Below are 27,584 nucleotides of genomic sequence, written 5' to 3'. Positions count from 1 at the left end.
TGAGTGTCCCCGTGAATGTCCCTGCGGGTGTCCCCGCGAGTGTCCCCGCGCCGCCGCGCTCGGCGCTCTATTGCTCCACCCTGCATCGATCGCTCGGCTCTCCCACCTGCCAACAAGCGCGCGGCTGATAGGTCGCGGCCCAAGAAGCCGCGCGCTGATTGGCCGGAGCGCCCCGTCCCACAGGACGGCCGGGCTATGTCGGCGGCGGCCGCGGCCCGGGCCGGGCTCGGGCTCGGGGAGGGCGCGGGGGGACCCTCAGGGGGCCCCTCGGGCGGCGGCGATGGCGCCGGCGGGACCCTCAATCGCTTCGTGCAGCTGCCGGCCAGGCCGCGGGCAGCGGGTGAGTGGCGGCCCGGGCGGGCGGGGGTGACCCCGGGGCTGAGGGGGCTGAGGGGGGGGGTTGGAACAGGAGCGTCCCCGCCCTGAGGGGACGGGCCGGGGCAGCGGCACAGCCGCGATACCGAGGCACTGAGGGACCCGCAAACCCCGTCCCCCAGGCCCCGAGGGGTTGGGGGCCGCGGCTCTCCCTCCTCAAGGTCCGGGAGGGGGGGCTGGGGCTGGGAAACCGCCATCCCCGAAGCTCTGAGGGGTCGGGGTGAGCCCCCCATCACTGGGGTGCCCTGGATCGGGGCACCCCCGTCCCCGAGATCCCTGAGGGGTTTGGGACAGGAGCACCCCAATCCCAGGGGGATCCAGGACTGGGATACCCCCATTCCCAAGGTCCTGAGGGGTGACCACCCCAATCCCAGGGGGATCCAGGACTGGGATACCCCCATTCCCAAGGCACAGAGGGGTTGGGGACGGGATGATCTCCCTATTTCTGGGGTGTCCTGGATCTGGACATTCCCAAGGCCGTGAGGGGTGTCCCCAAAAGCTCTGGAAGGGTCTGGGACAGGGACACCCCCATCCCTGGGAGGTTTGAGACTGGGATACCCCCGTTCCCAAGGTCCTGAGGGGTGACCCCCCCATCCCCGGGGCATCCAGGACTGGGATACCCCCATTCCCAAGGTCCTGAGGGGTGACCCCAAAAGCTCTGGAAGGGTCTGGGACAGGAGCACCCCCATCCCTGGGAGGTTTGAGACTGGGATACCCCCGTTCCCAAGGTCCTGAGGGGTGTCCCTAAAACCACTGAGGGATCTGGGGACTGGTTTCCAGATTTGTTTTCTTCCCAATTCCCATCCAGACTTCCCAGGTTTATTTTCTCCCCTCCCAGTTCTCTGGAATTCCAGGTTTTCCAGGTTTGTTTTCTTACTCCCCAATTTTCTTCCAGACATTCCAGATTTGTTTTCTTACCTTCCAGTTCCCATCCAGAGTTTCCAGGTTTATTTTGTTACTTCCCAATTCTCATCCAAAGTTTCCAGGTTAGTTTTCTCACCTCCCAGTTCTCTGGAATTCCAGATGTTCCAGGTTTATTTTCTTACTTCTCAATATTCTTACAGATGTTCCAGGTTTCTTTTCTCACCTCCCAATTCTCTGGAATTCCAGACTTTTCAGATTTATTTTCTTACTTCCCAATTCTCTGGAATTCCAGACTTTCCAGGTTTATTTTCTCACCTCCCAGTTTTCTTCCAGACTTTCCATGTTTGTTTTCTTCCCCATTCCCATCCAGACTTCCCAGGTTTATTTTCTCCCCTCCCACTTCTCTGGCATTCCCAAGTTTCCAGCTTTATTTTCTTATTCCCACATTCTGGGCAATTCCAGACATTCTAAGTCAATTTTTTTACTTCCCAATCCTCATCCTGAGTTTCCAGGTTTGTTTTCTCCCCTCCCACTTCTCTGGCATTCCAGAATTTCCAGGTTTATTCTCTTACTTCCCAATATTCTTACAGATGTTCCAGGTTGGTTTTCTCACCTCCCAGTTCTCTGGAATTCCAGATGTTCCAGGTTTATTTTCTTACTTCCCAATATTCTTACAGATGTTCCAGGTTGGTTTTCTCACCTCCCACTTCTCTGGAATTCCAGAATTTCCAGGCTTATTTTCTCACCTCCAAGTTCTCTGGAATTCCAGACTTCTCAGGTTTATTTTCTTACTTCCCAATTCTCTGGAATTCCAGACTTTCCAGGCTTATTTTCTCACCTCCCAGTTTTCTTCCAGACTTTCCATGTCTGTTTTCTTCCCAATTCCCATCCACACTTCCAAGGTTTATTTTCTCCCCTCCCACTTCTGTGGAATTCCAGATTTTCCAGGTTTATTTTCTTACCTCCCACTTCCCTGGCATTCCCAACTTTCCAGATTCCTTTCCTTCCCTTTTAACTGAGACCCTGGAATATCCACAGATTTTTCCCTTCATTCCTTCCCTCTCTTCCCCTTCCAACCATTCCTTCCTTATTAGTTTTCCAAGTTCATTATCCAGGCTGGAAAATCCATCTCTTCCCCTTTTCCTGCGGGAAAAATCCTTCCTGCCTTCTTTCCTTTTGTTCCCAGCTCTGACAGGAATATTTGGGATCCTTCTCAGATGATTCCCAGGCTCCTGTTCCCTTAGAAATTCCATAGAAAATCAGTGGGAGAATTGAAGGTCCCTGGATTGATCCCACCAGGATATTTTCCTGGGACTGAGTCGCCCTTTTTCCCTGTTCCAGCTGAAATCCGGGCTTGGATTCTCCTCCCTGCTTTTCTTCCCCTTGGATTTTAGGGAAGATTCCCTTTGGGAATCCCAGGTGGATTCCCAGCTCCCTCCCCCTGGAAAAGCCTTGATCCAGGAGCAGATTTTTCCTTGTTCTGTCATTCCTGGGGCACTTTGAGGTGGAAAAGTCTCCTTGAAATCCAGGGAATAAAGGAGGAGACAGGAAAGGTTTGGGCAGGAGGGAAAGAATTCCAGACTTTTCCTCTCCATTCCTCTCAGGGAACTTTAAATGCAAACATTTGGGAATTGTTTTCCAAGGGAAATTCCAAGGGGAATTTCTCTCGGGAAGAGCTTTTGTGGGAGGATTTCCAGGGAATGAGATTCCACAAGGAATGAGATTCTCCCTTGCCCTGCTCGGATCCTTCCAGAGCCATTTCCCTCTGCTTCCCTATCCCTGAACACCAATTCCTTGGAAAACCCTCCCAGCAGGTGCATCCCAGAGCCTTGGACACATCCCCAGCCTTTTAAATGTTTCCCTGGAGCTGTATTCCCTGTTTCCCTGGAGCTGTATTCCCTGTTCCCTGGAGCTGTATTCCCTGTTTTCCTGGAGCTGTATTCCCTGTTCCCTGGAGCTGTATTCCCTGTTCCCTGAGTTGTATTCCCTGTTCCCTGGAGCTTTATTCCCTGTTTCCCTGGAGCTGTATTCCCTGTTTCCCTGGAGCTGTATTCCCTGTTTCCCTGGAGCTGTATTCCCTGTTCCCTGAGTTGTATTCCCTGTTCCCTGGAGCTTTATTCCCTGTTTCCCTGGAGCTGTATTCCCTGTTTCCCTGGAGCTGTATTCCCTGTTCCCTGAGTTGTATTCCCTGTTCCCTGGAGCTTTATTCCCTGTTTCCCTGGAGCTGTATTCCCTGTTTCCCTGGAGCTGTATTCCCTGTTTCCCTGGAGCTGTATTCCCTGTTTCCCTCTATTCCCTGTTCCCTGGAGCTGTATTCCCTGTTTCCCTGTATTCCCTATTCTCAGAGCCATATTCCCTGTTTCCCTGTATTCCCTATTCCCTGGAGCTGTATTCCCTGGAGGTGTATTCCCTATTCCCTGGAGGTGTATTCCCTGTTCCCAGAGCTGCATTCCTTATTCCCAGCACCTCTTTCCCTGTATTCCCTGTTCCCTGGAGCTGCATTCCCCATTCCCAGCTCCTCATTCCCTGTTCCCTGGAGCTGCATTCCCTATTCCCAGCTCCTCATTCCCTGTTCCCTGGAGCTGCATTCCCTGTTCCCAGAGCCACATTCTGTTTCCCTGTATTCCCTATTCCCAGAGCTGCATTCCCCATTCCCAGCTCCTCATTCCCTGTTCCCTGGAGCTGCGTTCCCTATTCCCAGCTCCTCATTCCCCATTCCCATCCCTCATTCCCTGTTCCCAGAGCCATATTCCCCATTCCCATCCCTCATTCCCTGTTCCCCTGGAGCCGTATCCCCATTCCCATCCCTCATTCCCCGTTCCCATCCCTCATTCCCCGTTCCCATCCCTCATTCCCCGTTCCCATCCCTCATTCCCCGTTCCCATCCCTCATTCCCTGTTCCCATCCCTCATTCCCTGTTCCCAGAGCTGTTATCCCTCATTCCCCATTCCCATCCCTCATTCCCATCCCTCATTCCCTGTTCCCCATCCCCAGGCCATCGCTGTCCCCCCGCCCGGAGCGACCATCGCTGTGTCGCCGACAGCTCCAACCTGTACGTGTTCGGGGGGTACAACCCCGACTGTTCCTGTTCCCAGAGCTGTTATCCCTCATTCCCCATTCCCATCCCTCATTCCCATCCCTCATTCCCTGTTCCCAGAGCTGTTATCCCTCATTCCCTGTTCCCAGGCCATCGCTGTCCCCCCGCCCGGAGCGGTCACCGCTGTGTCGCCGACAGCTCCAACCTGTACGTGTTCGGGGGGTACAACCCCGACTGTTCCTGTTCCCATCCCTCATTCCCATCCCTCATTCCCTGTTCCCATCCCTCATTCCCTGTTCCCATCCCTCATCCCCAGGCCATCGCTGTCCCCCCGCCCGGAGCGGCCACCGCTGTGTCGCCGACAGCTCCAACCTGTACGTGTTCGGGGGGTACAACCCCGACTACGACGAGTCGGGCGGCCCCGACAACGAGGACTATCCCCTGTTCCGGGAGCTCTGGAGGTACAACTTCGCCACTGACACCTGGCACCAGCTGGGCACCGAGGGCTACATGCCCAGGGAGCTGGCATCCATGTCCCGTACGTATGGGATGGGATGGGATGGGAATGGGAATGCGGGGGATTGGCCGGGGGTGTCACTGGGTGGGTGTTCCAAGCAGAGATCCCAGAGCATCTGTGTCATGGGGGTGTGGGAACACAGTCCCTGCTCCTGGAGCTGTTCTCATCCTGGTTAATGCAGGCAAGATCTGGGAATTCTGGATGATGTTTTGCCAGCAGGTCCCGAGGTTGGGTTGGGACTGGGAGAGGGAGAATGGGAAAGCAGGAGGTGTTTTCCAGGGGTTTCACTGGATGGTTGTTCCAAGCAGAGATCCCAGAGCATCCGTGTCATGGGGGTGTGGGAACACAGTCCCTGCTCCTGGAGCTGTTCTCATCCTGGTTGTTTTAATCCACACAAAGCCTGGGAATTCTGGATAATGTTTTGCCAGCAGATCCCGAGGTTGGGTTGGGATTGGGAGAGGGAGAATGGGAAAGCAGGAGGTGTTTTCCAGGGGTTTCACTGGATGGGTGTTCCAAGCAGAGATCCCAGAGCATCCGTGTCATGGGGGTGTGGGAACACAATCCCTGCTCCTGGAGCTCCTTTAATCCTGGTTATTTTAATCCAGACCAGGCCTGGGAATTCTGGATGGTGTTTCCAGCTGTTCCATGAATAGAGCCCGAGTTTGGGTTGGGATTGGGAGAGGGAAACTGGGAAAGCAGGAGGTGTTTTCCAGGGCTTTCACTGCAGGGTTGTTCCAAGCAGAGATCCCAGAGCATCCGTGTCATGGGGGTGTGGGAACACAGTCCCTGCTCATGAAGTTCCTTTAATCCTGGTTATTTTAATCCAGACCAGGTCTGGGAATTCTGGATGATGTTTCCAGCTGTTCCATGAATAGAGCCCGAGTTTGGATTGGGATTGGGAGAGGGAAACTGGGAAACCAGGAGGTGTTTTCCAGGGGTTTCACTGGGTGGGTGTTCCAAGCAGAGATCCCAGAGCATCCGTGTCATGGGGGTGTGGGAACCCCATCCCTGCTCCTGGAGCTGTTCTCATCCTGGTTGTTTTAATCCAGGCAAGATCTGGGAATTCTGGATAATGTTTTGCCAGCAGGTCCCGAGGTTGGGTTGGGATTGGGAGAGGGAGAATGGGAAAGCAGGAGGTGTTTTCCAGGGGTTTCACTGCAGGGTTGTTCCAAGGAGACACCTCAGAGCATCCATGTCATTGGTGTGTGGGAACACAATCCCTGTTTCTGGAGCTGGGATTTAATCCAGGCAAGATCTGGGAATTCTGGATGATGTTTTGCCAGCAGACCCCGAGTTTGGGTTGGGATTGGGGATTTCCTGACTGGGAAGGCAGGAGGAGTTTTCCAGGGATCTCACTGCCACCAGCCATCCCGGAGCATCCAACCCCAGATGTTTTTGGTCACTGCCCATTTTTCCAAGCAGCCCTTTGCATTTATCCCTGGATTTAGCCTGGATTCTCCCCCCTTTGGAGCCCTCAGTGCAGTGTTTGAGCACTCCCTGCTCTCCAGCCCTTGGGATCACGGAATGCTTGGCCAGGCACCAATGGCAGGGACACCCTTCCCCCTCCACCATCCCAGAACCATCCCAGAACTGTTTTTCCCATTCATCCCAAGAAATGTCCCTCTCTCCCAGTGGTCCTGCACGGGAACAACCTGCTGGTGTTCGGGGGCACCGGGATCCCCTTCGGGGAGAGCAACGGCAACGACGTCCACGTCTGCAACGTCAAGTACAAGAGGTGGGCCCTGCTCAGCTGCAGGGGCAAGAAACCCAACAGGATCTATGGACAGGTGGGAAAGAATTCCCTGAGAGCCACAATCCCTGCCCTGGGAGTTGTTCCCCCCTCCTTGGAAGTAAAATTCCCCCCTCCGGGAAGAAATCCGGGCAAACGGAAAGCGAGCGGTTCCCGGCGGTTTCCCGGGAAAAGGGAGGGTGGTGGTGGGGTCAGGAGGGTGGGAATGTGGTTGCTGAACACCTGGAGAGGTGGGGTGGGAAGAGGGGGAGGATTTAAGGGGTTGTTCTGGGACCTCAGGACCTTCAAAGCCCAGAACTGGGAGTGAAAACGGGTCGAAACTCCGAATTCTTGATGAAAAAAAAGGGGGTTGGAGGGCTTGGGGTCAAAACTGGGAGTGAAAACAGTGGGGTCAGACCCCAAACAGTGGGGTTGGGGTTTAGTTTCCAACCCCAAACTCCAAATAATGACAGTGGATTTAGGTTTTATTTCCAAACTCCAAATTTCCAACCCCCAAACTCCAAATGAAAACAGTGGATTTAGGTTTTATTTCCAACCCCAAAACTTCAAACGAAAACAGTGGTTTGTGGATCAAATCCCAAAACTCTGAATGCAGACAGTGAATTTAAGTTTTATTTCAAGCCCCAAAGTCCAAATGAAATCAGTGGGTTTAGGTTTTATTTCCAACCCTAAAACTCTAAATATCAACAGTGGATTTAGGTTTTATTTCCAAACCCAAACTCTAAATGAAAACAAGGATTTGTACATTTTATTTTCAATTTCCAAACTCCAAATGCAAACAGTGGGTTTAGGTTTTATTTCCAAACCCCAAACTCTGAATGCAAACAGGGGTTTGCAGATCAACCCTAAAACTCTTAAATGCAAACAGGGATTTGTAGGTTTTATTTCCAACTCCAAATGCAAACAGTGGGTTTGGGTTTTATTTCCAAACCCAAACTCCAAATGAAAACAGTGGGTTTGGGTTTTATTTCCAAACCCCAAACTCTAAATGAAAAGAGGTGGTTTTAGGTTTTGTTTTCAAACCCCAAACTCCAAATAATGACAATGGGTTTAGGTTTTATTTCCCACCCTGAAACTCTGAATGCAAACAGTGGGTTTAGGTTTTATTTCCAAACCCCCAAACTCTAAATAAAATCAGTGGTTTAAGGTTTTATTTCCAAACCCCAAACTCTGAATGAAAACAGGGGTTTGTGGATCAAATCCCAAAACTCTGAATGAAAACAGGGGTTTGTACATTTTATTTTCATATTCCAAACTCTGAATGCAAACAGTGGGTTTAGGTTTTATTTCCAAACCCCAAAATTCCAAATGCAAACAGTGAATTGAGGTTTTATTTCCAAACCCCAAACTCCAAATAATGACAGTGGGTTTAGGGTTTATTTCCAACCCTAAACCTCTAAATATCAACAGTGGATTTAGAGTTTATTTCTAAACCCCAAACTCCAAATGAAAACAGTGCATTTAGGTTTTATTTCCAAACCCCAAAATTCCAAACGAAAACAGGGGTTTGTGGATCAAATCCCAAAAATCTAAATGCAAACAGTGGATTGAGGTTTTATTTCCAAACCCAAAACTCCAAATACAAACAGTAGATTTAGGTTTTATTTCCAAACCCCAAAGCTCTAAATGCAAACAGTGCATTTGGGTTCTATTTCCAAGCCCCAAACTCTGAATAAAAACAGGGGTTTTTGGATCAAATCCCAAAACTCTGAGTGAAAACAGGGGTTTGCTGATCAACCCCTACAACTCTTAAATACAAACAGTATTTTATAGGTTTTATTTTCCAAACCCCAAACTCCAAATGCAAACAGTGGGTTTAGGTTTTATTTTCCAAACCCCAAACTCCAAATAATGACAATGGGTTTAGGTTTTATTTCCAACCCCAAACTCCAAATAATAACAATGGGTTTAGGTTTTACTTTCCAACCCCAAAACTCCAAATACAAACAGTGCATTTAGGTTTTATTTCCAAAATTTTAGGTCTTATTTTTATCAGAACAACAACTTTTAGGTCTCAATTTTATCAGAATAACAACTTTTAGGTTTTATTTTTATCAGAACAAGAATTTTTAGGTCTTATTTTTATTAGAACACAAACTTTTAGGTCTTATTAGAACAACTTTTAGGGCTCATTTCTGTCAGAACAAGAACTTTTGGGGCTTATTTTTATTAGAACAAGAATTTTTAGGTCTTTTTTTTTATTAGAACAACAACTTTTAGGGCTTATTTTTTATCAGCAAAACAACTTTTAGGGCTCATTTTAATTAGAACAAGAATTTTTAGGTCTTATTTTTATTAGAACACAAACTTTTAGGTCTTATTTTTATCAGAACAAGAACTTTTAGGTCTGATTTTTATTAGAACAAGAACTTTTAGATCTTATTTTTATCAGAACAACAACTTTTAGGGCTTATTTTTAGTAGAACACAAACTTTTAGGTCTTATTAGAACAACTTTTAGGTCTCATTTTTGTCAGAACAAGAACTTTTGGGGCTTATTTTTATTAGAACAAGAATTTTTAGGTCTTATTTTTATCAGAACAAGAATTTTTAGGTCTTATTTTTATCAGAACAAGAACTTCTGGGTCTCATTTTTATCAGAACAAGAACTTTTAGGTCTTATTTTTATCAGAACAAGAACTTTTAGATCTTATTTTTATTAGAATAAGAACTTTTAGGTCTTATTTTTATCAGAACAAGAACTTTTAGGTCTTATTTTTATTAGAACACAAACTTTTAGGTCTTATTAGAACAACTTTTAGGGCTCATTTCTGTCAGAACAAGAACTTTTGGGGCTTATTTTTATTAGAACAAGAATTTTTAGGTCCTTTTTTTTATTAGAACAACAACTTTTAGGGCTTATTTTTATCAGAATAACAACTTTTAGGGCTTATTTTTATTAGAACAAGAACTTTTAGGGCTTATTTTTATTAGAAAAACAACTTTTAGGTTTTATTTTTATCAGAATAACAACTTTTAGGTGTTATTTTTATTAGAACAAGAACTTTTAGGTCTCATTTTTATCAGAACAACAACTTTTAGGGCTTATTTTTAGTAGAACACAAACTTTTAGGTCTTATTAGAACAACTTTTAGGGCTCATTTTTGTCAGAACAAGAACTTTTGGGGCTTATTTTTATTAGAACAAGAATTTTTAGGTCTTATTTTTATCAGAACAAGAATTTTTAGGTCTTATTTTTATCAGAACAAGAACTTCTGGGTCTCATTTTTATCAGAACAAGAACTTTTAGGTCTTATTTTTATCAGAACAAGAACTTTTAGATCTTATTTTTATTAGAATAAGAACTTTTAGGTCTTATTTTTATCAGAACAAGAACTTTTAGGTCTTATTTTTATTAGAACACAAACTTTTAGGTCATATTAGAACAACTTTTAGGGCTCATTTCTGTCAGAACAAGAACTTTGGGGCTTATTTTTATTAGAACAAGAATTTTTAGGTCCTTTTTTTAATTAGAACAACAACTTTTAGGTCTGATTTTTATTAGAACAAGAAACTTTTAGGTCTTATTTTTATCGGAACAACAACTTTTAGGTCTTATTTTTATTAGAAAAACAACTTTTAGGTCTTATTTTTATCAGAACAAGAACTTTTAGGTCTCACTTTTATCAGAACAAGAACTTTTAGGTGTTATTTTTATCAGAACAAGAACTTTTAGGTCTCATTTTTATTAGAAAAACAACTTTTAGGTCTCATTTTTGTCTGAACAAGAACTTTTAGTGCCTCCTGGCTGCCCGTGGTGTCCGGAGGTTCCCTCCCTCCCCCCGCAGTGCCCCTCTCCCTGCTCTTCCCCAGGGATTTCTTAGCAGGGACCAGGCCCCTTCCCCTGTCCCGGGGCCGGGGAGGGCGGCCATTCCCAGTTTGGGGTGGGGGAGGGCGGCCATTCCCAGTTTGGGGTCAGGAAGGGCAGGCATTCCCAGTTTGGGGTCAGGAGGGCGGGCATTCCCAGTTTGGGGTCGGGGAGGGCGGGCATTCCCAGTTTGGGGTTGGAGTGGGCGGGCATTCCCAGTTTGGGGTCGGGGAGGGCGGGCATTCCCAGTTTGGGGTCGGGGAGGGTGGGCATTCCCAGTTTGGGGTCGGGGAGGGTGGGCATTCCCAGTTTGGGGTCGGGGAGGGCGGCCATTCCCAGTTTGGGGTCGGGGAGGGCGGGCATTCCCAGTTTGGGGTTGGAGTGGGCGGGCATTCCCAGTTTGGGGTCGGGGAGGGCGGGCATTGCCAGTTTGGGGTCGGGGAGGGCGGGCATTGCCAGTTTGGGGCTGGGAGGGCGGGCATTCCCAGTTTGGGGTCGGGGAGGGCGGGCATTGCCAGTTTGGGGCTGGGAGGGCGGGCATTCCCAGTTTGGGGTCGGGGAGGGCGGGCATTCCCAGTTTGGGGCTGGGAGGGCGGGCATTGCCAGTTTGGGGTTGGGAAGGGTGGGCATTCCCAGTTTGGGGTTGGGGAGGGCGGGCATTCCCAGTTTGGGGTCGGGGAGGGCGGGCATTGCCAGTTTGGGGTCGGGGAGGGCGGGCATTCCCAGTTTGGGGTCGGGAGGGCGGGCATTGCCAGTTTGGGGTCGGGGAGGGCGGGCATTGCCAGTTTGGGGTCAGGGAGGGCGGGCATTGCCAGTTTGGGGTCAGGGAGGGCGGGCATTCCCAGTTTGGGGTCAGGGAGGGCGGGCATTCCCAGTTTGGGGTCGGGGAGGGCGGGCATTGCCAGTTTGGGGTCGGGGAGGGCGGGCATTGCCAGTTTGGGGTCGGGGAGGGTGGGCATTGCCAGTTTGGGGTCGGGGAGGGCGGGCATTGCCAGTTTGGGGTCGGGGAGGGTGGGCATTGCCAGTTTGGGGCCCCAGAGGTGCCCTGTGCCCGCTGTCCCCAGGCCATGGCCATCATCAACGGCTGCCTCTACGTGTTCGGGGGCACCACCGGCTACATCTACAGCACCGACCTGCACCGCCTCGACCTCAACACCCGCGAGTGGGTCCAGCTGAAGCCCAACAACATGTCCTGTGACATGCCCGAGGAGAGGTGGGCACGGGAGACCCCCAGAAGGGGATTTGGGATTGTTGGCAGGCCGGGAGGGAGGAGCTGGAGGGGATTTGGGAGTGTGGGAAGGGCTTTGCCGGGACGGTGATCCCGACCCCGGGGAGCTGGGATGGGTGGGTGATCCCGACCCCGGGGAGCTGGGATGGGTGGGGGATCCCGACCCCGGGGAGCTGGGATGGGTGGGGGATCCCCACTCCAGGGGAGCTGGGATGGGTGGGTGATCCCAGGTTTGTCCAGGGGAGCTGGGATGGGTGGGTGATCCCAGGTTTGTCCAGGGGAGCTGGGATGGGTGGGTGATCCCGGGTTTGTCCAGGGGAGCTGGGATGGGTGGGGGATCCTGGGTTTGTCCAGGGGAGCTGGGATGGGTGGGTGATCCCAGGTTTGTCCAGGGGAGCTGGGATGGGTGGGTGATCCCAGGTTTGTCCAGGGGAGCTGGGATGGGTGGGTGATCCCAGGTTTGTGCTGGGGAGCTGGGATGGGTGGGTGATCCCCACTCCAGGGGAGCTGGGATGGGTGGGTGATCCCGACCCCAGGGGAGCTGGGATGGGTGGGTGATCCCCACTCCAGGGGAGCTGGGATGGGTGGGGGATCCCCACTCCAGGGGAGCTGGGATGGGTGGGGGATCCCAGGTTTGTCCAGGGGAGCTGGGATGGGTGGGGGATCCCAGGTTTGTGCTGGGGAGCTGGGATGGGTGGGTGATCCCCACTCCAGAGGAGCTGGGATGGGTGGGTGATCCTGGGTTTGTCCAGGGGAGCTGGGATGGGTGGGGGATCCCAACCCCAGGGGAGCTGGGATGGGTGGGTGATCCCGACCCCAGGGGAGCTGGGATGGGTGGGTGATCCCGACTCCAGGGGAGCTGGGATGGGTGGGTGATCCCCACTCCAGGGGAGCTGGGATGGGTGGGTGATCCCCACTCCAGGGGAGCTGGGATGGGTGGGTGATCCCCATTCCAGGGGAGCTGGGATGGGTGGGTGATCCCCACTCCAGGGGAGCTGGGATGGGTGGGTGATCCCCACTCCAGGGGAGCTGGGATGGGTGGGTGATCCTGGGTTTGTCCTGGTTTATGGCTGGGAGATCATCACAGGTTCATGGAATGGTTTGGGTTGGAAGGACCTTGGAGATCCATCTCATTCCACCTTGGACCTTCTCAACCACCTGTGAGATCCATCCCATTCCAATCCCTGCCTGCACAGGGACACCTCCCACTATCCCACCTTGCTCCAGCCTGGCCTTGGACACTTCCAGGGATCACCTTAGCCAGGAAAAGGGCTGGAACGTTGCTAGATGTGGATCCCAGATTGCTCCAGCCTGGCCTTGGACACTTCCAAGGATCACCTTAGCCAGGAAAAGGGTTGGAATGTTGTTGGATGTGGATCCCAGGTTGCTCCAGCCTGGCCTTGGACACTTCCAGGGCTCATTTAAGTGAGGAAAAGGGCTGGAATGTTGCTGGATGTGGATCCCAGGTTGCTCCACCCTGGCCTTGGACAATTCCAGGGCTCATCTTATTTATGAAAAGGGCTGGAATGTTGCTGGATATGGATCCCAGGTTGCTCCAGCCTGGCCTTGGACACTTCCAGGGCTCATTTTAGTGAGGAAAAGGGCTGGAATGTTGTTGGATGTGGATCCTACATTGCTCCAGCCTGGCCTTGGACACTTCCAGGGCTCATTTTAGTGAGGAAAAGGGCTGGAATGTTGTTGGATGTGGATCCTACATTGCTCCAGCCTGACCTTGGACACTTCCAGGGATCACCTTAGTGAGGAAAAGTGCTGGAATGTTGCTGGATGTGGATCCCAGATTGCTCCAGCCTGGCCTTGGACACTTCAGGGATCACCTTAGCAAGGAAAAGGGCTGGAATGTTGCTGGATATGGATCCCAGATTGCTCCACCCTGGCCTTGGACACTTCCAGGGAACATCTTATTTATGAAAAGGGCTGGAATGTTGCTGGATGTGGATCCCAGGTTGCTCCAGCCTGACCTTGGACACTTCCAGGGAACATCTCAGTGAGGCAAAGGGCTGGAATGTTGTTGGATGTGGATCCTACATTGCTCCAGCCTGACCTTGGACACTTCCAGGGCTCATCTCAGTGAGGCAAAGGGCTGGAATGTTGCTGCCTCTGGAGTCCTGGTGCTCCATAAATCCCTGGCTGTAACTCCCACAGCTCTCCCAGCAAACCAACCTGTGCAATCCAGGGAAACTCCCCCTCTCCCCAGGGCCTGCCAGGCTCAGAATTCCTCCTCAGATCCCTGGCCCTGGAGGGTTTTCCAGAGGTTTTTCCCATCCTTCCCCCCAGGTACCGACACGAGATGGCCCATGATGGGCAGAGGATTTACATCCTGGGAGGGGGCACCTCCTGGACAGCCTATTCCTTGGACAAGGTGAGGCAATTCCAGAGGGAATTCCCTGGCACTGCCGGAAATCCGGTTATTTGGGTCCGTTTGGGGGGTTTTTTTGTTCCTTTGGGGGGTTTTGTTTCGTTTTTGGGGGTTTTTTTGTTCATTTTTTCTTGGGTTTTTTTATGGTTTTTAATTTTATTTATTTTTTGTTGTCACGAAAGAAAATGAAATGTCCACTTTTCCTTTCCCTTCCTGTCCCTTGTTTTCATTTCAATTCACAGAATCTGAATTTATTTCATTAAATTCCCTTCCTGTCCCTTATTTTCATTTCACAGAATCTGAATTTATTTCATTAAATTTTCATTTCAGTTCACGGAATCTGATTTTATTTCATTAAATTCTGTTCATGTCACTTATTTTCTTTTCAAAGAATCTGATTTTAATTTCATTAAATTCCATTCCTGTCCCTTATTTTCATTTCAATTCATGTAATTTATTTTAATTTCATTTAAATTAAATTAAATTCCATTCACATCACTAATTGTCATTTCACAGAATCTCATTTAATTTCATTAAATTCCATTCCTGTCCCTTATTTTCATTTCAATTCACAGAATCTGATTTTATTTCATTAAATTCCACTCCTGTCAGTTATTTTCATTTCAATTCATTTAATCTTATTTTAATTTAATTTAAATTAAATTAAGTTAAAGTCCATTCACATCACTAATTGTCATTTCACAGAATCTGATTTTATTTCATTAAATTCCACTCACATAATTTATTTTCATTTCAATTCACAGAATCTGATTTTAATTTCATTAAATTCCACTCACATCACTAACTGTCATTTCACAGTCTCATTTAATTTCATTAATTCCACTCCTGTCCCTTATTTTCATTTCAATTCACAGAATCTGAATTAATTTCATTAAATTCCATTCACATCATTTATTTTCATTTCAATTCATGTAATCTGAATTTAATTCATTAAATTCTTGTCCCTTATTTTCATTTCAATTCAGAAAATCTGAATTTAATTTCATTAAATTCCACTCCTGTCAGTTATTTTCATTTAATTCATGTAATCTTATTTTAATTTCATTTAAATTAAATTAAATTAAATTAAATTCCACTCACATCACTAACTGTCATTTCACAGAATCTCATTTCATTTCATTAAATTCCATTCACATCATTTATTTTCATTTCAATTCATGTCATTTGATTTTATTTCATTAAATTCCATTCCTGTCCCTTATTTTCATTTCAATTCACAGAATCTGATTTTATTTCATTAAATTCTGTTCATGTCACTTATTTTCTTTTCACAGAATCTGAATTTAATTTCATTAAATTCCCTTCCTGTCCCTTATTTCAATTGCCAGAATCTGAATTTATTTCATTAAATTCCACTCCTGTCCCTTATTTTCATTTCAATTCCTGTAATCTTATTTTAATTTAATTTAATTTAAATTAAATTTAATTTAATTTAATTTTGATTTAATTTTAATTCAATTCCCATCACTAATTGTCATTTCAATTCACAGAATCTGGTTTTATTTTATTAAAATTTCATTTCAATTCACAGAATCTGAATTTAATTTCATTAAATTCCAGTCCTGTCCCTTATTTTCATTTCAATTCATGTAATCTTATTTTAATTTCATTTAATTTAAATTAAATTAAATTTAATTTAATTTTAATATCATTTAAATTCCATTCACATCACTGATTGTCATTTCACAGAATCTGGTTTTATTTCATTAAATTCTGTTCCTATCCCTTATTTTCATTTCAATTCATGTAATTTATTTTAATTTCATTTAAATTATATTAAATTAAATTCCACTCACATCACTAATTGTCATTTCACAGAATCTCATTTAATTTCATTAAATTCTGTTCACATCATTTAATTTCATTTCAATTCATGTAATTTGATTTTATTTTATTAAATTCCACTCCTGTCCCTTATTTTCATTTCAATTCATGTAATCTTATTTTAATTTGATTTTAATTTAATTTAATTTAATTTAATTTAATTTTAATTTCATTAAATTCCATTCACATCACTAATTGCCATTTCACAGAATCTGGTTTTATTTCATTAAATTCCATTCCTGTCCCTTATTTTCATTTCAATTCACAGAATCTGATATTATTTCATTAAATTCTGTTCATGTCACTTATTTTCTTTTCACAGAATCTGAATTTAATTTCATTAAATTCCATTCCTGTCCCTTATTTCAATTGCCAGAATCTGAATTTATTTCATTAAATTCCACTCCTGTCCCTTATTTTCATTTCAATTCATGTAATCTTATTTTAATTTCATTAAATTTAAATTAAATTAAATTAAATTTAATTTTAATTTCATTTAAATTCCATTCACATCACTAACTGTCATTTCACAGAATCTGGTTTTATTTCATTAAATTCCACTCCTGTCCCTTATTTTCATTTCAATTCATGTAATCTTATTTTAATTTCATTTCATTTAAATTAAATTCCATTCACATCACTAATTGCCATTTCACAGAATCTGATTTTAATTTCATTAAATTCCATTCACATCATTTATTTTCATTTCAATTCATGTAATCTGAATTTAATTCATTAAATTCCCTTCCTGTCCCTTATTTTCATTTCAGTTCACAGAATCTGAATTTATTTCATTAAATTCCATTCACATCATTTATTTTCATTTCAATTCACAGAATCTGATTTTAATTTCATTAAATTCCACTCCTGTCAGTTATTTTCATTTCAATTCATGTAATCTTATTTTAATTTAATTTAATTTAAATTAAATTAAATTAAATTTCATTTTAATTTCATTAAATTCCACTCACATCACTAATTGTCATTTCACAGAATCTCATTTCATTTCATTAATTCCACTCCTGTCCCTTATTTTCATTTCAATTCAAAAAATCTCATTTAATTTCATTACATTCCATTCACATCATTTATTTTCATTTCAATTAATGTAATTTGATTTTATTTCATTAAATTCCATTCCTGTCCCTTATTTTCATTTCAATTCACAGAATCTGATTTTATTTCATTAAATTCTGTTCCTGTCCCTTATTTTCATTTCAATTCATGTAATCTGATTTTAATTTAATTTAAATTAAATTTAACTAAATTTAATTTTAATTTCATTTAAATTCCATTCACATCACTAATTGTTATTTCACAGAATCTGGTTTTATTTCATTAAATTCCACTCCTGTCCCTTATTTTCATTTCAGTTCACAAAATCTGATTTTTAATGCAATTAATTCCCTTCCCTTATTTTCATTTCAATTCACAGAATCTGGTTTTATTTCATTAAATTCCACTCCTGTCAGTTATTTTCATTTCAATTCATGTAATCTTATTTTAATTTCATTTAAATTAAATTAAATTAAATTCCACTCACATCACTAACTGTCATTTCACAGAATCTGATTTAATTTCATTAAATTCCATTCACATCATTTATTTTCATTTCAATTCATGTAATCTGAATTTATTTCATTAAATTCCATTCCTGTCCCTTAATTCATTTCAATTCACAGAATCTGAATTTAGTTCACTAAATTCTGTTCATGTCACTTATTTTCTTTTCAAAGAATATGATTTTAATTTCATTAAATTCCATTCACATCATTTATTTTCATTTCAATTCATGTAATCTGAATTTAATTTCATTAAATTCCATTCCTGTCCCTTATTTTCATTTCAATTCACAGAATCTGAATTTATTTCATTAAATTCCACTCCTTTTCCTTTATTTTCATTTCAATTCATGTAATCTTATTTTAATTTAAATTAAATTAAATTAAATTCCATTCACATCACTAATTGCCATTTCACAGAATCTGGTTTAATTTCATTAAATTCCATTCCTGTCACTTATCTTCATTTCAATTCATGTAATCTTATTTTAATTTAAATTAAATTTAATTTAATTTAATTTAAATTTAATTTAAATTCCATTCACATCACTAATTGTAATTACAATTCATGTAATTTGATTTTTAATGCAATTAATTCCATTCCTGTCCCTTATTTCCATTTCAATTCACAGAATTTTCCACAGTGAAACCCTGGATCAGGGATATTCCATAATGAAACCCTGGATCAGGGATATTCCATAATGAAATCCTGGATAAAAGATATTCCACAGTGAAATCCTGGATCAGGGATATTCCATAATGAAACCTGGATCAGGGATATTCCATAATGAAATCCTGGATCAGGGATATTCCATAATGAAACCCTGGATCAGGGATATTCCACAGTGAAATCCTGGATCAGGGATATTCCAGAGTGAAACCCTGGATAAAGGATATTCCATAATGAAACCCTGGATCAGGGATATTCCATAATGAAACCCTGGATCAGGGATATTCCACAGTGAAATCCTGGATCAGGGATATTCCATAATGAAACCTGGATCAGGGATATTCCACAGTGAAATCCTGGATCAGGGATTTTCCACAATGAAATCCTGGATCAGGGATTTTCCATAATGAAACCCTGGATCAGGGATATTCCACAGTGAAATCCTGGATCAGGGATATTCCACAATGAAATCCTGGATCAGGGATATTCCATAATGAAACCCTGGATCAGGGATATTCCATAAGGAAATCCTGGATCAGGGATATTCCATAATGAAACCCTGGATCAGGGATATTCCATAAGGAAACCTGGATCAGGGATATTCCACAATGAAATCCTGGATCAGGGATATTCCACAATGAAATCCTGGATCAGGGATATTCCATAAGGAAACCCTGGATCAGGGATATTCCATAATGAAACCCTGGATCAGGGATATTCCATAATGAAACCCTGGATCAGGGATTTTCCATAATGACGAGCCAAGTATTCCTGAATAATCCCGAGCCGGCGGGGTGGGATCTGTCCCATTCCAGGTTATTTGAGGGGCAATAATCCTGGTTTTTCCTGGAGCTGAGCCGGGCTCAGGGGGTGGGTTTTAGTCCTGCTCAGTCCCTGCCGGGCTCAGCCCTTTGGAATGACACTTAAGGATAAAAAAAAGGGAATTTTTTGGGATGGGGGACGAGCCCCTGGGTGCTCCCTGTCATTCCAGATCCACGCCTACAACCTGGAAACCAACACCTGGGAGGAGATTCCCACCAAACCCCACGAGAAAGTCGGTGAGTCCGGGAGTTTCCCGGGAAAAACAGGGATCAAAGGGGCTGGAGGAGGCAGGTTTTCCTAAAATAAATGTGGGATCGACGGGAATGCTGAATCCATGGCGGGATAAATCAGGCTGGGATTGAATCCCGGCTGTGGAGTCGTGGCTGGGCTTTGGCAGCCAGGATTAAAAACCATGGGAAGGGGTTTAAAGCCAGGAGGGGATCCCTGGATCCCTGATCCTGCTCCCAAAAATTCCAGCTCTGCCTCTGAGTGCTGCCCTGGCCTTTCCCTGGATCCCTGATCCTGGATCTCTGATCCTGGATCCCTGATCCTGCTCCCAAAAAATTCCAGCTCTCCCTCTGAGTGCTGCTCTGGCTTTTCCCTGGATCCCTGATCCTGACCCTGCTCCCAAAAAATTCCAGCTCTCCCTCTGAGTGCTGCCCTGGCCTTTCCCTGGATCCCTGATCCTGGCCCTGTTCCCAAAAAATTCCAGCTCTCCCTCTGAGTGCTGCCCTGGCCTTTCCCTGGATCCCTGATCCTGGCTTTGCTCCCAAAAAATTCCAGCTCTCCCTCTGAGTGCTGCTCTGGCTTTTCCCTGGATCCCTGATCCTGATCCTGCTCCCAAAAAATTCCAGCTCTCCCTCTGAGTGCTGCCCTGGCCTTTCCCTGGATCCCTGATCCTGGCCCTGCTCCCAAAAAATTCCAGCTCTCCTTCTGAAGCACCAAGTCTGCCCTGGCCTTTCCCTGGATCCCTGATCCTGCTCCCAAAAAATTCCAGTTCTCCCTCTTGTGTGCTGCCCTGGCCTTTCCCTGGATCCCTGATCCTGGATCCCTGATCCTGGCCCTGCTCCCAAAAAATTCCACCTCTCCCTCTGAGGCACCGAGTGCTGCCCTGGCCTTTCCCTGGATCCCTGATCCTGGATCCCTGATCCTGGCCCTGCTCCCAAAAAATTCCAGCTCTCCCTCTGAGTGCTGCCCTGGCCTTTCCCTGGATCCTCGGAGCTGCTTTTCCAAGCCCTGGGTGGGAGCTGGGACAACATTCCAGCGCCTTTCTCCCTTCCCTGGAGAGGAACTTTTATACCTGTGGCTGCAGGAAAGCACAAAATCCCTGGAAAAATCCCACCCAGGAGCCCGGGATGAAGCGCTGGGGCAGAATTCCCGCTTCCCTGGGGACTCCAAACCGACTGGAATTGGTTTTATTGGTTCCTTTTTTAATTTATTTCATTCATTCCCAGGTTTTCCAGCAGCCAGAAGGTGCCACAGCTGCGTCCAGATAAAAAATGGTGAGATTTGGCCTCTGGAAAACTGCTGGATCCGGGATAACCGGGCACTGGGGAGCTGGGAAAGCTGCAGGGAACGTGTGGCTTTCCTGGGAGAGGGTTTTTCCCTAATTCCCAGGCCTTGAGCAGTCCCAACATTGATCCTTCTTTTTCCCAAGCTCCTGAGGCTGAGGACTGAATTCCCTGTGTTCCAGGAGGGAATTCCCGGGAGGGAAATGATCCCAGTGCCCTGCAGCCGGCGGGAATTCGCTGCCTCGGGGTTGAGAACTCGGGAAAAGCTGGGAATGAGGAGGGATCAGGAGCTGGGGCTGCTCCCTGGGGGTTTGAAATCCAGGCTGGGAGAGCTGGGAATGTTCCCCTGGAGAAGGGAAGGCTCCAGGAAAACCTTGGAGTCCCTGGCAGGGCCTAAAGGGGCTCCAGGAGAGCTGGAGAGGGACTGGGGACAAGGGAGGGAGGGACAGGACACAGGGAATGGCTTCCCAGTGCCAGAGGGCAGGGATGGATGGGATATTGGGAAGGAATTGCTGGTTGGGAGGGTGGGGAGGGGCTGGAATGGAATTCCCAGAGAAGCTGTGGCTGCCCCTGGATCCCTGGGAGTGTCCAAGGCCAGGTTGGATCAACCTGGGATAGTGGAAGGTGCTGGGATTGGAAGTGGATGATCCTTCAGCTCCTTTCCCACCCAAACCATTCCAGGATCGTTTCAGTGCTCCGGGAGCTCCCGGGAGCTCAAACAATCCCCCATCCCAAAAACCCCTGTGGGAGGGGGGGGAGTCAATCCCTGACTTCTCCTGGGCTTGGACAATGCTGGGAATCCTCCAGGCTCTCCTTGCCTTGCAGACGTGTTCGTGTGCGGGGGCTACAACGGGGAGGTGATCCTGGGGGACCTCTGGAAGCTCAACCTCCAGACATTCCAGTGGGTGAAGCTCCCGGCGGCGATGCCGGAGCCCGTCTACTTCCACTGCGCCGCCGTCACGCCCGTGAGTCGCCTGCCCGGCATTCCCGACATTCCCAGACATTCCCAGACATTCCCGGGATCGGGATCGACATCCCAGGGCGGGGGGATCCCCAAAGAAGGGGGTTTGATCCCACTGGGAAGAGCCTGAAAGGTTTAACACCCCAGCCTGTTCCCAACCCTTTGGAAACCACTGCTGAGGGAGTTTTTTGGCCATGATGAAAAGCTTGGAACTTGGATCATTCCTGGCATTGGGATCGTCCACCCAAGGGCATGTGGGCTGCAAACTGGGCTGGTGTTCCCTGGATGCAGCAGTTTTTGGAAAGGTGCTCCCACACCCCCTGTCTTGCTTCCTAAAAGCAAATTGTAGGTTTTAAAGGCCCAGCTCCAGGTGGGAACAGCAATTCCCACAAAAAAACCCCACCAATATTCCCTGAATAAATTGGTTTATCCCACTGGGAAGAGCCTGAAAGGTTTAACACCCGAGCCTGTTCCCAACCCTTTGGAAACCACTGCTGAGGGAGTTTTTTGGCCATGATGAAAAGCTTGGAACTGGGATCATTCCTGGGATTGGGATCATCCATCCAAGCCCTGATCCAGGGGGTGAGGGCTGCAAACAGGGCTGGTGTTCCCTGGATGCAGCAATTTTTGGGAGGCTTTTCTGTTTGGAAAGGTGCTCCCACACCCCCTGTCTTGCTTCCTAAAAGCAAATTGTAGGTTTTAAAGGCCCAGCTCCAGGTGGGAACAGCAATTCCCACCAAAAAAACCCCACAAATATTCCCTGAATAAATTGGTTTATCCCCCTGGGAAGAGCCTGAAAGGTTTAACACCCCAGCCTGTTCCCAACCCTGCTGAGAGGGTTTTTTGGCCATAATGAAGAGCTTGGAACTGGGATCATTCCTGGCATTGGGATCATCCATCCAAGCCCTGATCCAGGGGGTGAGGGCTGCAAACAGGGCTGGTGTTCCCAGGGAAGTGACCTCTGCTGGATGCAGCAGTTTTTGGGAGGCTTTTTCTATTTTAGTGGAATTTTTGGGGTGAAACTCACCTAAGAATCCAGAGCAGCTCCTGCTTTTCCTGGCTGTGATTTATTAACACTCTGTCCCATTCCATTTTAATGGAATTTTGGGTTGGAACTCCCCCAGAATCCAGAGCAAATCCTGGTTTTCCTGGCTGTGTTATCCCTGTGTAATTCCCTCTTTTCCCATCCAGGCTCTATCCTAGTTTATTAACACTTTGTCCCATTCCATTTTAATGGAATTTTTGGGGTGGAATTCACCCCAAATCCAGAGCAACTCCAGAGCCAGATCCTGCTTTTCCTGGCTGTGATTTATTAACCCTTTGTCCCACTCCATTTTAATGGAATTTTGGGCTGGAACTCCCCCAGACTCCAGAGCAAATCCTGCTCCCTGTGTAATTCCCTCTCCTTCTCTTCCCATCCAGGCTCTATCCTAATTTATTAACACCTTGTCCCACTCCATTTTAATGGAATTTTTGGGGTGAAACTCCCCCAGACTCCAGAGCAGCTCCTGGTTTTCCTGGCTGTGCTATCCCTGTATAATTCCCTCTCTTCCCATCCGGGCTCTGCAATAATTTAATAACCCTTTGTCTCTAAATCCCAAAATTCTAAAATGGATTTTTTGGGGTGGAACTCACCCAAAATCCAGAGCAACTCCACAGCCAGATCCTGCTTTTCCTGGCTGTGATTTCTTAACCCTTTGTCCCACTCCTCAAGTGGAATTTTTGGGCTGGAACTCCCCCAAAATCCAGAGCAAATCCTGGTTTTCCTGGTTTTCCTATCCCTGTGTAATTCCCTCTCCCTCTTATCCCATCCAGGCTCTATCCTAATTTGTCCTAGTCCCTTCTAATGGAATTTTTGGGGTGGAACTCCCCCAAAATCCAGAGCAAATCCTGGTTTTCCTGGCTGTGCTATCCCTCTGTAATTCCCTCTTCTTCTCTTCCCATCCAGGTTCTATCCTAATTTATTAACACCTTGTCCCATTCCATTTTAATGGAATTTTTGGGGTGGAACTCCCCCAAAATCCAGAGCAACTCCACAGCCAGATCCTGCTTTTCCTGGCTGTGATTTCCTAACCCTTTGTCCCCCTCCTCAGATGGAATTTTTGGGCTGGAACTCCCCAAATTCCAGAGCAGCTCCTGGTTTTCCTGGCTGTGCTATCCATGTGTAATTCCCTCTTTTCCCATCCAGGTTTTTGAGTAATTTGGTAACACTCTGACCCACTTCATTTTAATGGAATTTTTGGGGTGGAACTCCCCCAGACTCCAGAGCAGTTTCTGGTTTTCCTGGCTGTGCTATCCCTGTATAATTCCCTCTCCCTCTCTTCCCATCCAGGCTCTGCAATAATTTAGTAACACTTTGTCCCTAAATCCCAAAATTCTAAAGTGGATTCTTTGGGGTGGAACTCATCCCAAATCCAGAGCAACTCCAGAGCCAGATCCTGCTTTTCCTGGCTGTGATTTCTTAACCCTTTGTCCCACTCCTCAAATGGAATCTTTGGGCTGGAACTCCCCCAAAATCCAGAGCAAATCCTGGTTTTCCTGGCTGTGCTATCCCTCTGTAATTCCCTCTCCCTCTTATCCCATCCAGGCTCTATCCTAATTTGTCCCAGTCCCTTCTAATGGAATTTTTGGGGTGGAACTCCCCCAAAATCCAGAGCAAATCCTGGTTTTCCTGGCTGTGTTATCCCTGTGTAATTCCCTCTTTTCCCATCCAGGTTTTTGAGTAATTTGGTAACACTCTGTCCCATTCCATTTTAATGGAATTTTTGGGTTGGAACTCCCCCAGACTCCAGAGCAGCTCCTGGTTTTCCTGGCTGTGCTATCCCAGTGTAATTCCCTCTCCTTCTCTTCCCATCCAGGCTCTATCCTAATTTCTTAACCCTTTGTCCCATTCCATTTTAATGGAATTTTTGGGGTGGAACTCACCCAAAATCCAGAGCAACTCCACAGCCAGATCCTGCTTTTCCTGGCTGTGATTTCCTAACCCTTTGTCCCCCTCCTCAGATGGAATTTCTGGGCGGGATCTCCCCCGGATCGCTCCGGTTTTTCCGGGGCCATTCCCGAATTCCGTGTCCGTGTTCCCGCAGGCCGGCTGCATGTACGTGCACGGAGGGGTGGTGAGCATCCACGAGAACAAACGGACTGGCTCCCTCTTCAAGCTGTGGCTGGTGGTTCCCAGCCTGCTGGAACTGTGCTGGGAAAAGCTCCTGGAATATTTCCCCCACTTGGCCACCCTGCCCCGGCCTCAGCTCCTGCACCTCGGACTCACCCAGGGACTGGTGGAGCGGCTAAAATGAGGGAGCTGCTCCTCCCTCACCCTCCCCCAGATTCCCTGTGCTGCAGAACCCCCTTCCCAGCCTTATTTATGGACACCCTGGATCGGTGGGAATGCCGGGAGCGCGTCCGGAGCCTCATCCCGCGGATCCGGCGCCGCCTTCCGGGACCTTCGGAGCCGTTGGGAAAACAAACAAACAGAGAGACAAACAGAAAAAAATCCCCTTTTTATTTATGGAGCTCCCAGATTCCCAAAACCTTCCCTGGGACTCATCCAACCATCCATCCCGCTGCTGGGATTAATTAGGGAGCTAATTAAGGAATGTCCGCCCGCACCGACTGACGAGGAACAGTCGCCGCACAACCACCCCCCGGCTGCTCTTTTCCTGGGATAACTCATCCCAACAATCCCTCCTGAGCTCCCCCTCTCCCATCCCAACAATCCCTCCTGAGCTCCCCCCCTCCCATCCCAGCAATTCCCAGCAGTCCCTCCTGCTTTTCGCACGTCTTTCCCGGGCCGGATTCCCGCAGCTTTCCCCGGAGCAGCGCTCGGAAACAACCCCCCTGCCCCTCCTCGAGAGGTTTCCTTGGAAAACCAGAGGGAAAAGCTGCCGCTCCAGGGCAGCTGAACAGGGAGTGGGCAGGGAGAAGCTTTGCCTGAGGCTGTTTTAACCTTTCCTGCTCATGGAATGAGCCCCAGGAAAACTCCCCCCGTGGATTTGGGGCTCCAAACCCCCCCCGGCTCTCGGCCTCTCCCGGCTTTTCCGCTTTCCCTCCTTCCCACACGTCATTCCCGGCCCTTTTCCTCCTGTCACCGCCGGCCCTGCTCCCTGTAAAACCGGGTTTAAGTGTGGAAAGGCCCAGGAAATCCCGGGGGAAGAGGGCAGGGAGAGGGATCCAAGGGAGCAGGGAGGGAGGGGCTCCATGCTCTGTCCCTTCCCTTCGGCTCCGGAGCCCTTCCAGTGGCCACTGGAATTCCTGCTAAATCCTTTTCTGTCTCAGCCCGTTTTTTTAAGTGCCTTTTCTTTTAAACATCAGCTTTTCCCGCTCACCCAGGATTCCAGAGGTTCCAGCTCTGGGCTTTTAGTTCCCTTTCCAGAGGCTGCATTCCCATCCCAATAAACCGGAGCGGCGTCGATCCCGAGGCCCTGTCTGCTGCCGTCGCTGCCATCCCGAAAAACTCACCTTCCCAAAAAACTCACCATCCCAAAAAACTCACCATCCCAAAAAACTCACCTTCCTCTGGGCCTGGGCAGGGGTTTTCCTCCTTCTCCACCTTCACTTCCTGCTTTTTTTTCCCCTCCAAGGCTCAGGGAAATCAGAGCTGAGGCTTCCCTGGATGCTTTGGAGCAACAGAGTCCTCGGCTCCATCCCTTGGGATTTGGAGATTTTGGACCTTGGAGGTTTTTCCCGACATTCATGATGTTGTTCCAACCCCTTTCCCAGCCTCCCTGGCTGCAGATCCCGCCGCTCCTGGCTCGGGAGCTGGATCCAGCCCCTCCTGGCAGCTCTGGGAAGGGTTCCTGCTTTGGGATCCTTCCATCCTGAACATCCACCTTTGGCTTCCCAGTCCTGCCAGGACCTTTTTCCTGGAGCATCCCACTCATCCCTGTGCTGGTTCTGCCCTTCCAGGAGCATCTCCCACCATTCCCAGGACCATCCAAGCCTGGATATCTGTGAGCCAGCAGCTTCCTGAGGCTCCTTCCTTGCTCTGGAAAACTCCAGAGCTTTCCTCTGAGGGAGGAAAGCAAAGCCCCTCTCTCCGTGATTTTTGGGAATCTGGAGAGGTCCCAGCCGGCTGGAAGGTGGGGAATTTCAGGAAGGGCAAGGAGGAGGAGCCTGGAAAATCCAGGCCTGGTAAAATCATGGAAAAGATTATTCCAGGAAGTATTGGAAAGCACCTGGAGGGACAACAGCCAGCACAGGGTGGGGAGGGGAAATTCCTGCTTATCCCACTGATTTCCTTCTGGGACAGGGAAACCCCCCTGGCTGGTCCAGGAAAGCCAGCAGGTGCAGTCTGTGGGACTGCCTCTCCCAGGATTCTCCTGGAAAAGCTGTCCAGGATACAGCTGGATAAACACACCCTGGGGGGTGGAGCAACCAGCTCACAGGCTGGGAACAGAGAATTCCCGGGAATGGGGGGACACCAGGCTGGCACCGGGCACTGGGGGGGTTCCACGGGGCTCCAGCGTCATCCCAGGGCTCTCCAATGTCTTCCTGGGACACGGGGCTCCAAGGAATGCCAAGTTTTCCAACTTGGGAAGGAGCTGTTGGCTCCCTGAGGGCAGGGAAGGGTCTGGAAGGGCCATCCAAGGAATGTCTGAGGGCACTGGGATGGTCCAGCCTGGAGAGGGGGACCCTCCACCCACAGCCTGGAGCTGCTCCCACCGGGAAAACCACGGAATAAACACCCAGGGATCCGATAAATCGGGCAAAGGCCTCACCCACTGCTGGATTTCCAGGGATTTCTCCCATTCCAGCACCCAGGGGTGGCTGGAGCACGAGGGGATCTCGGAGGCTGCTCTTCCTGAAAAAGGGACTTGTTTTGAGCTGCCAGTGGAGGGTTTGCTGGGATTCCTGCTGGGATTCTGCAGGGGGGCTTTGGGAAGCAGAAAAGCTTGGATTACAATTCCCTAAGGGAAAGGATCCAGCAGCAATGGAGAGGAGATGGGAGCAGCCACTGCGGGGCCTGGGATGGGGACAGGACACGGGGAAAGCCCAGGAATTCCCTGTTTCCCTCAATCCCACGGCACTGAGCGGGTTCTCCCACATCCCACCCTTTCCCATCCCTCCCCAGGAATCCTCCCAGACCATCCCTGCCGGTGCCAGGATTGTCCAAGCTGGGAAAACAAAGCAGCTTCATTAATCCCTAAGGAGCTGCTGCCCCCGGGAATGCTGGGGGGATCCCAGGACCTTCCAGAGCCCAACATTCCCGTGGCAGGCAGGGAGCAGTGTTGCCATTCCCGATTTGGATCCCCATGGAGC

The 27,584-nt window shown here is 47.8% G+C and overlaps 1 protein-coding gene and 1 long non-coding RNA gene across 3 annotated transcripts; both read left to right on the top strand.

Annotated features, from left to right (window-relative positions):
* KLHDC10 (kelch domain containing 10) lies at positions 1-25,600 on the top strand. The gene is made up of 9 exons (XM_064656852.1): positions 1-340; positions 4,593-4,814; positions 6,426-6,580; positions 11,415-11,563; positions 13,874-13,958; positions 19,024-19,090; positions 20,309-20,356; positions 21,191-21,330; positions 24,413-25,600. Exons 1-9 carry the CDS (start codon positions 16-18, stop codon positions 24,620-24,622), a joined length of 1,401 nt encoding a protein of 466 aa, XP_064512922.1. The 5' UTR covers positions 1-15; the 3' UTR covers positions 24,623-25,600.
* On the top strand, positions 6,587-10,364 carry LOC135415225 (uncharacterized). 2 transcript variants are annotated; one of them, XR_010431012.1, is made up of 6 exons: positions 6,587-7,334; positions 7,552-8,188; positions 8,317-8,554; positions 8,586-9,366; positions 9,430-9,916; positions 10,032-10,364. It is a non-coding gene; the product is annotated as an uncharacterized LOC135415225 (long non-coding RNA). The 2 variants fall into 2 exon arrangements; XR_010431013.1 differs by having other exon boundaries at positions 6,587-7,421; positions 8,096-8,188; positions 8,317-9,366.
* Positions 25,601-27,584: the final 1,984 nt, after the last annotated feature.

Source organism: Pseudopipra pipra, chromosome 5 (genome assembly GCF_036250125.1).
Source record: "Pseudopipra pipra isolate bDixPip1 chromosome 5, bDixPip1.hap1, whole genome shotgun sequence".
NCBI classification, from domain to species: domain Eukaryota; kingdom Metazoa; phylum Chordata; class Aves; order Passeriformes; family Pipridae; genus Pseudopipra; species Pseudopipra pipra.
The sequence above is the reverse complement of the archived record's forward strand: the minus strand, read 5'-3'. Positions and strand labels throughout refer to the sequence as shown.

Bases quoted from the DNA above. Each gene is read 5' to 3' on its own strand.
- KLHDC10 (XM_064656852.1), top strand. From the start codon at position 16: ATGTCCCTGCGGGTGTCCCCGCGAGTGTCCCCGCGCCGCCGCGCTCGG. The intron at 4,815-6,425 runs GTACGTATGGGA...CCTCTCTCCCAG, and splicing joins GGAGCTGGCATCCATGTCCC to TGGTCCTGCACGGGAACAAC. The intron at 20,357-21,190 runs GTGAGATTTGGC...CTTGCCTTGCAG, and splicing joins CTGCGTCCAGATAAAAAATG to ACGTGTTCGTGTGCGGGGGC.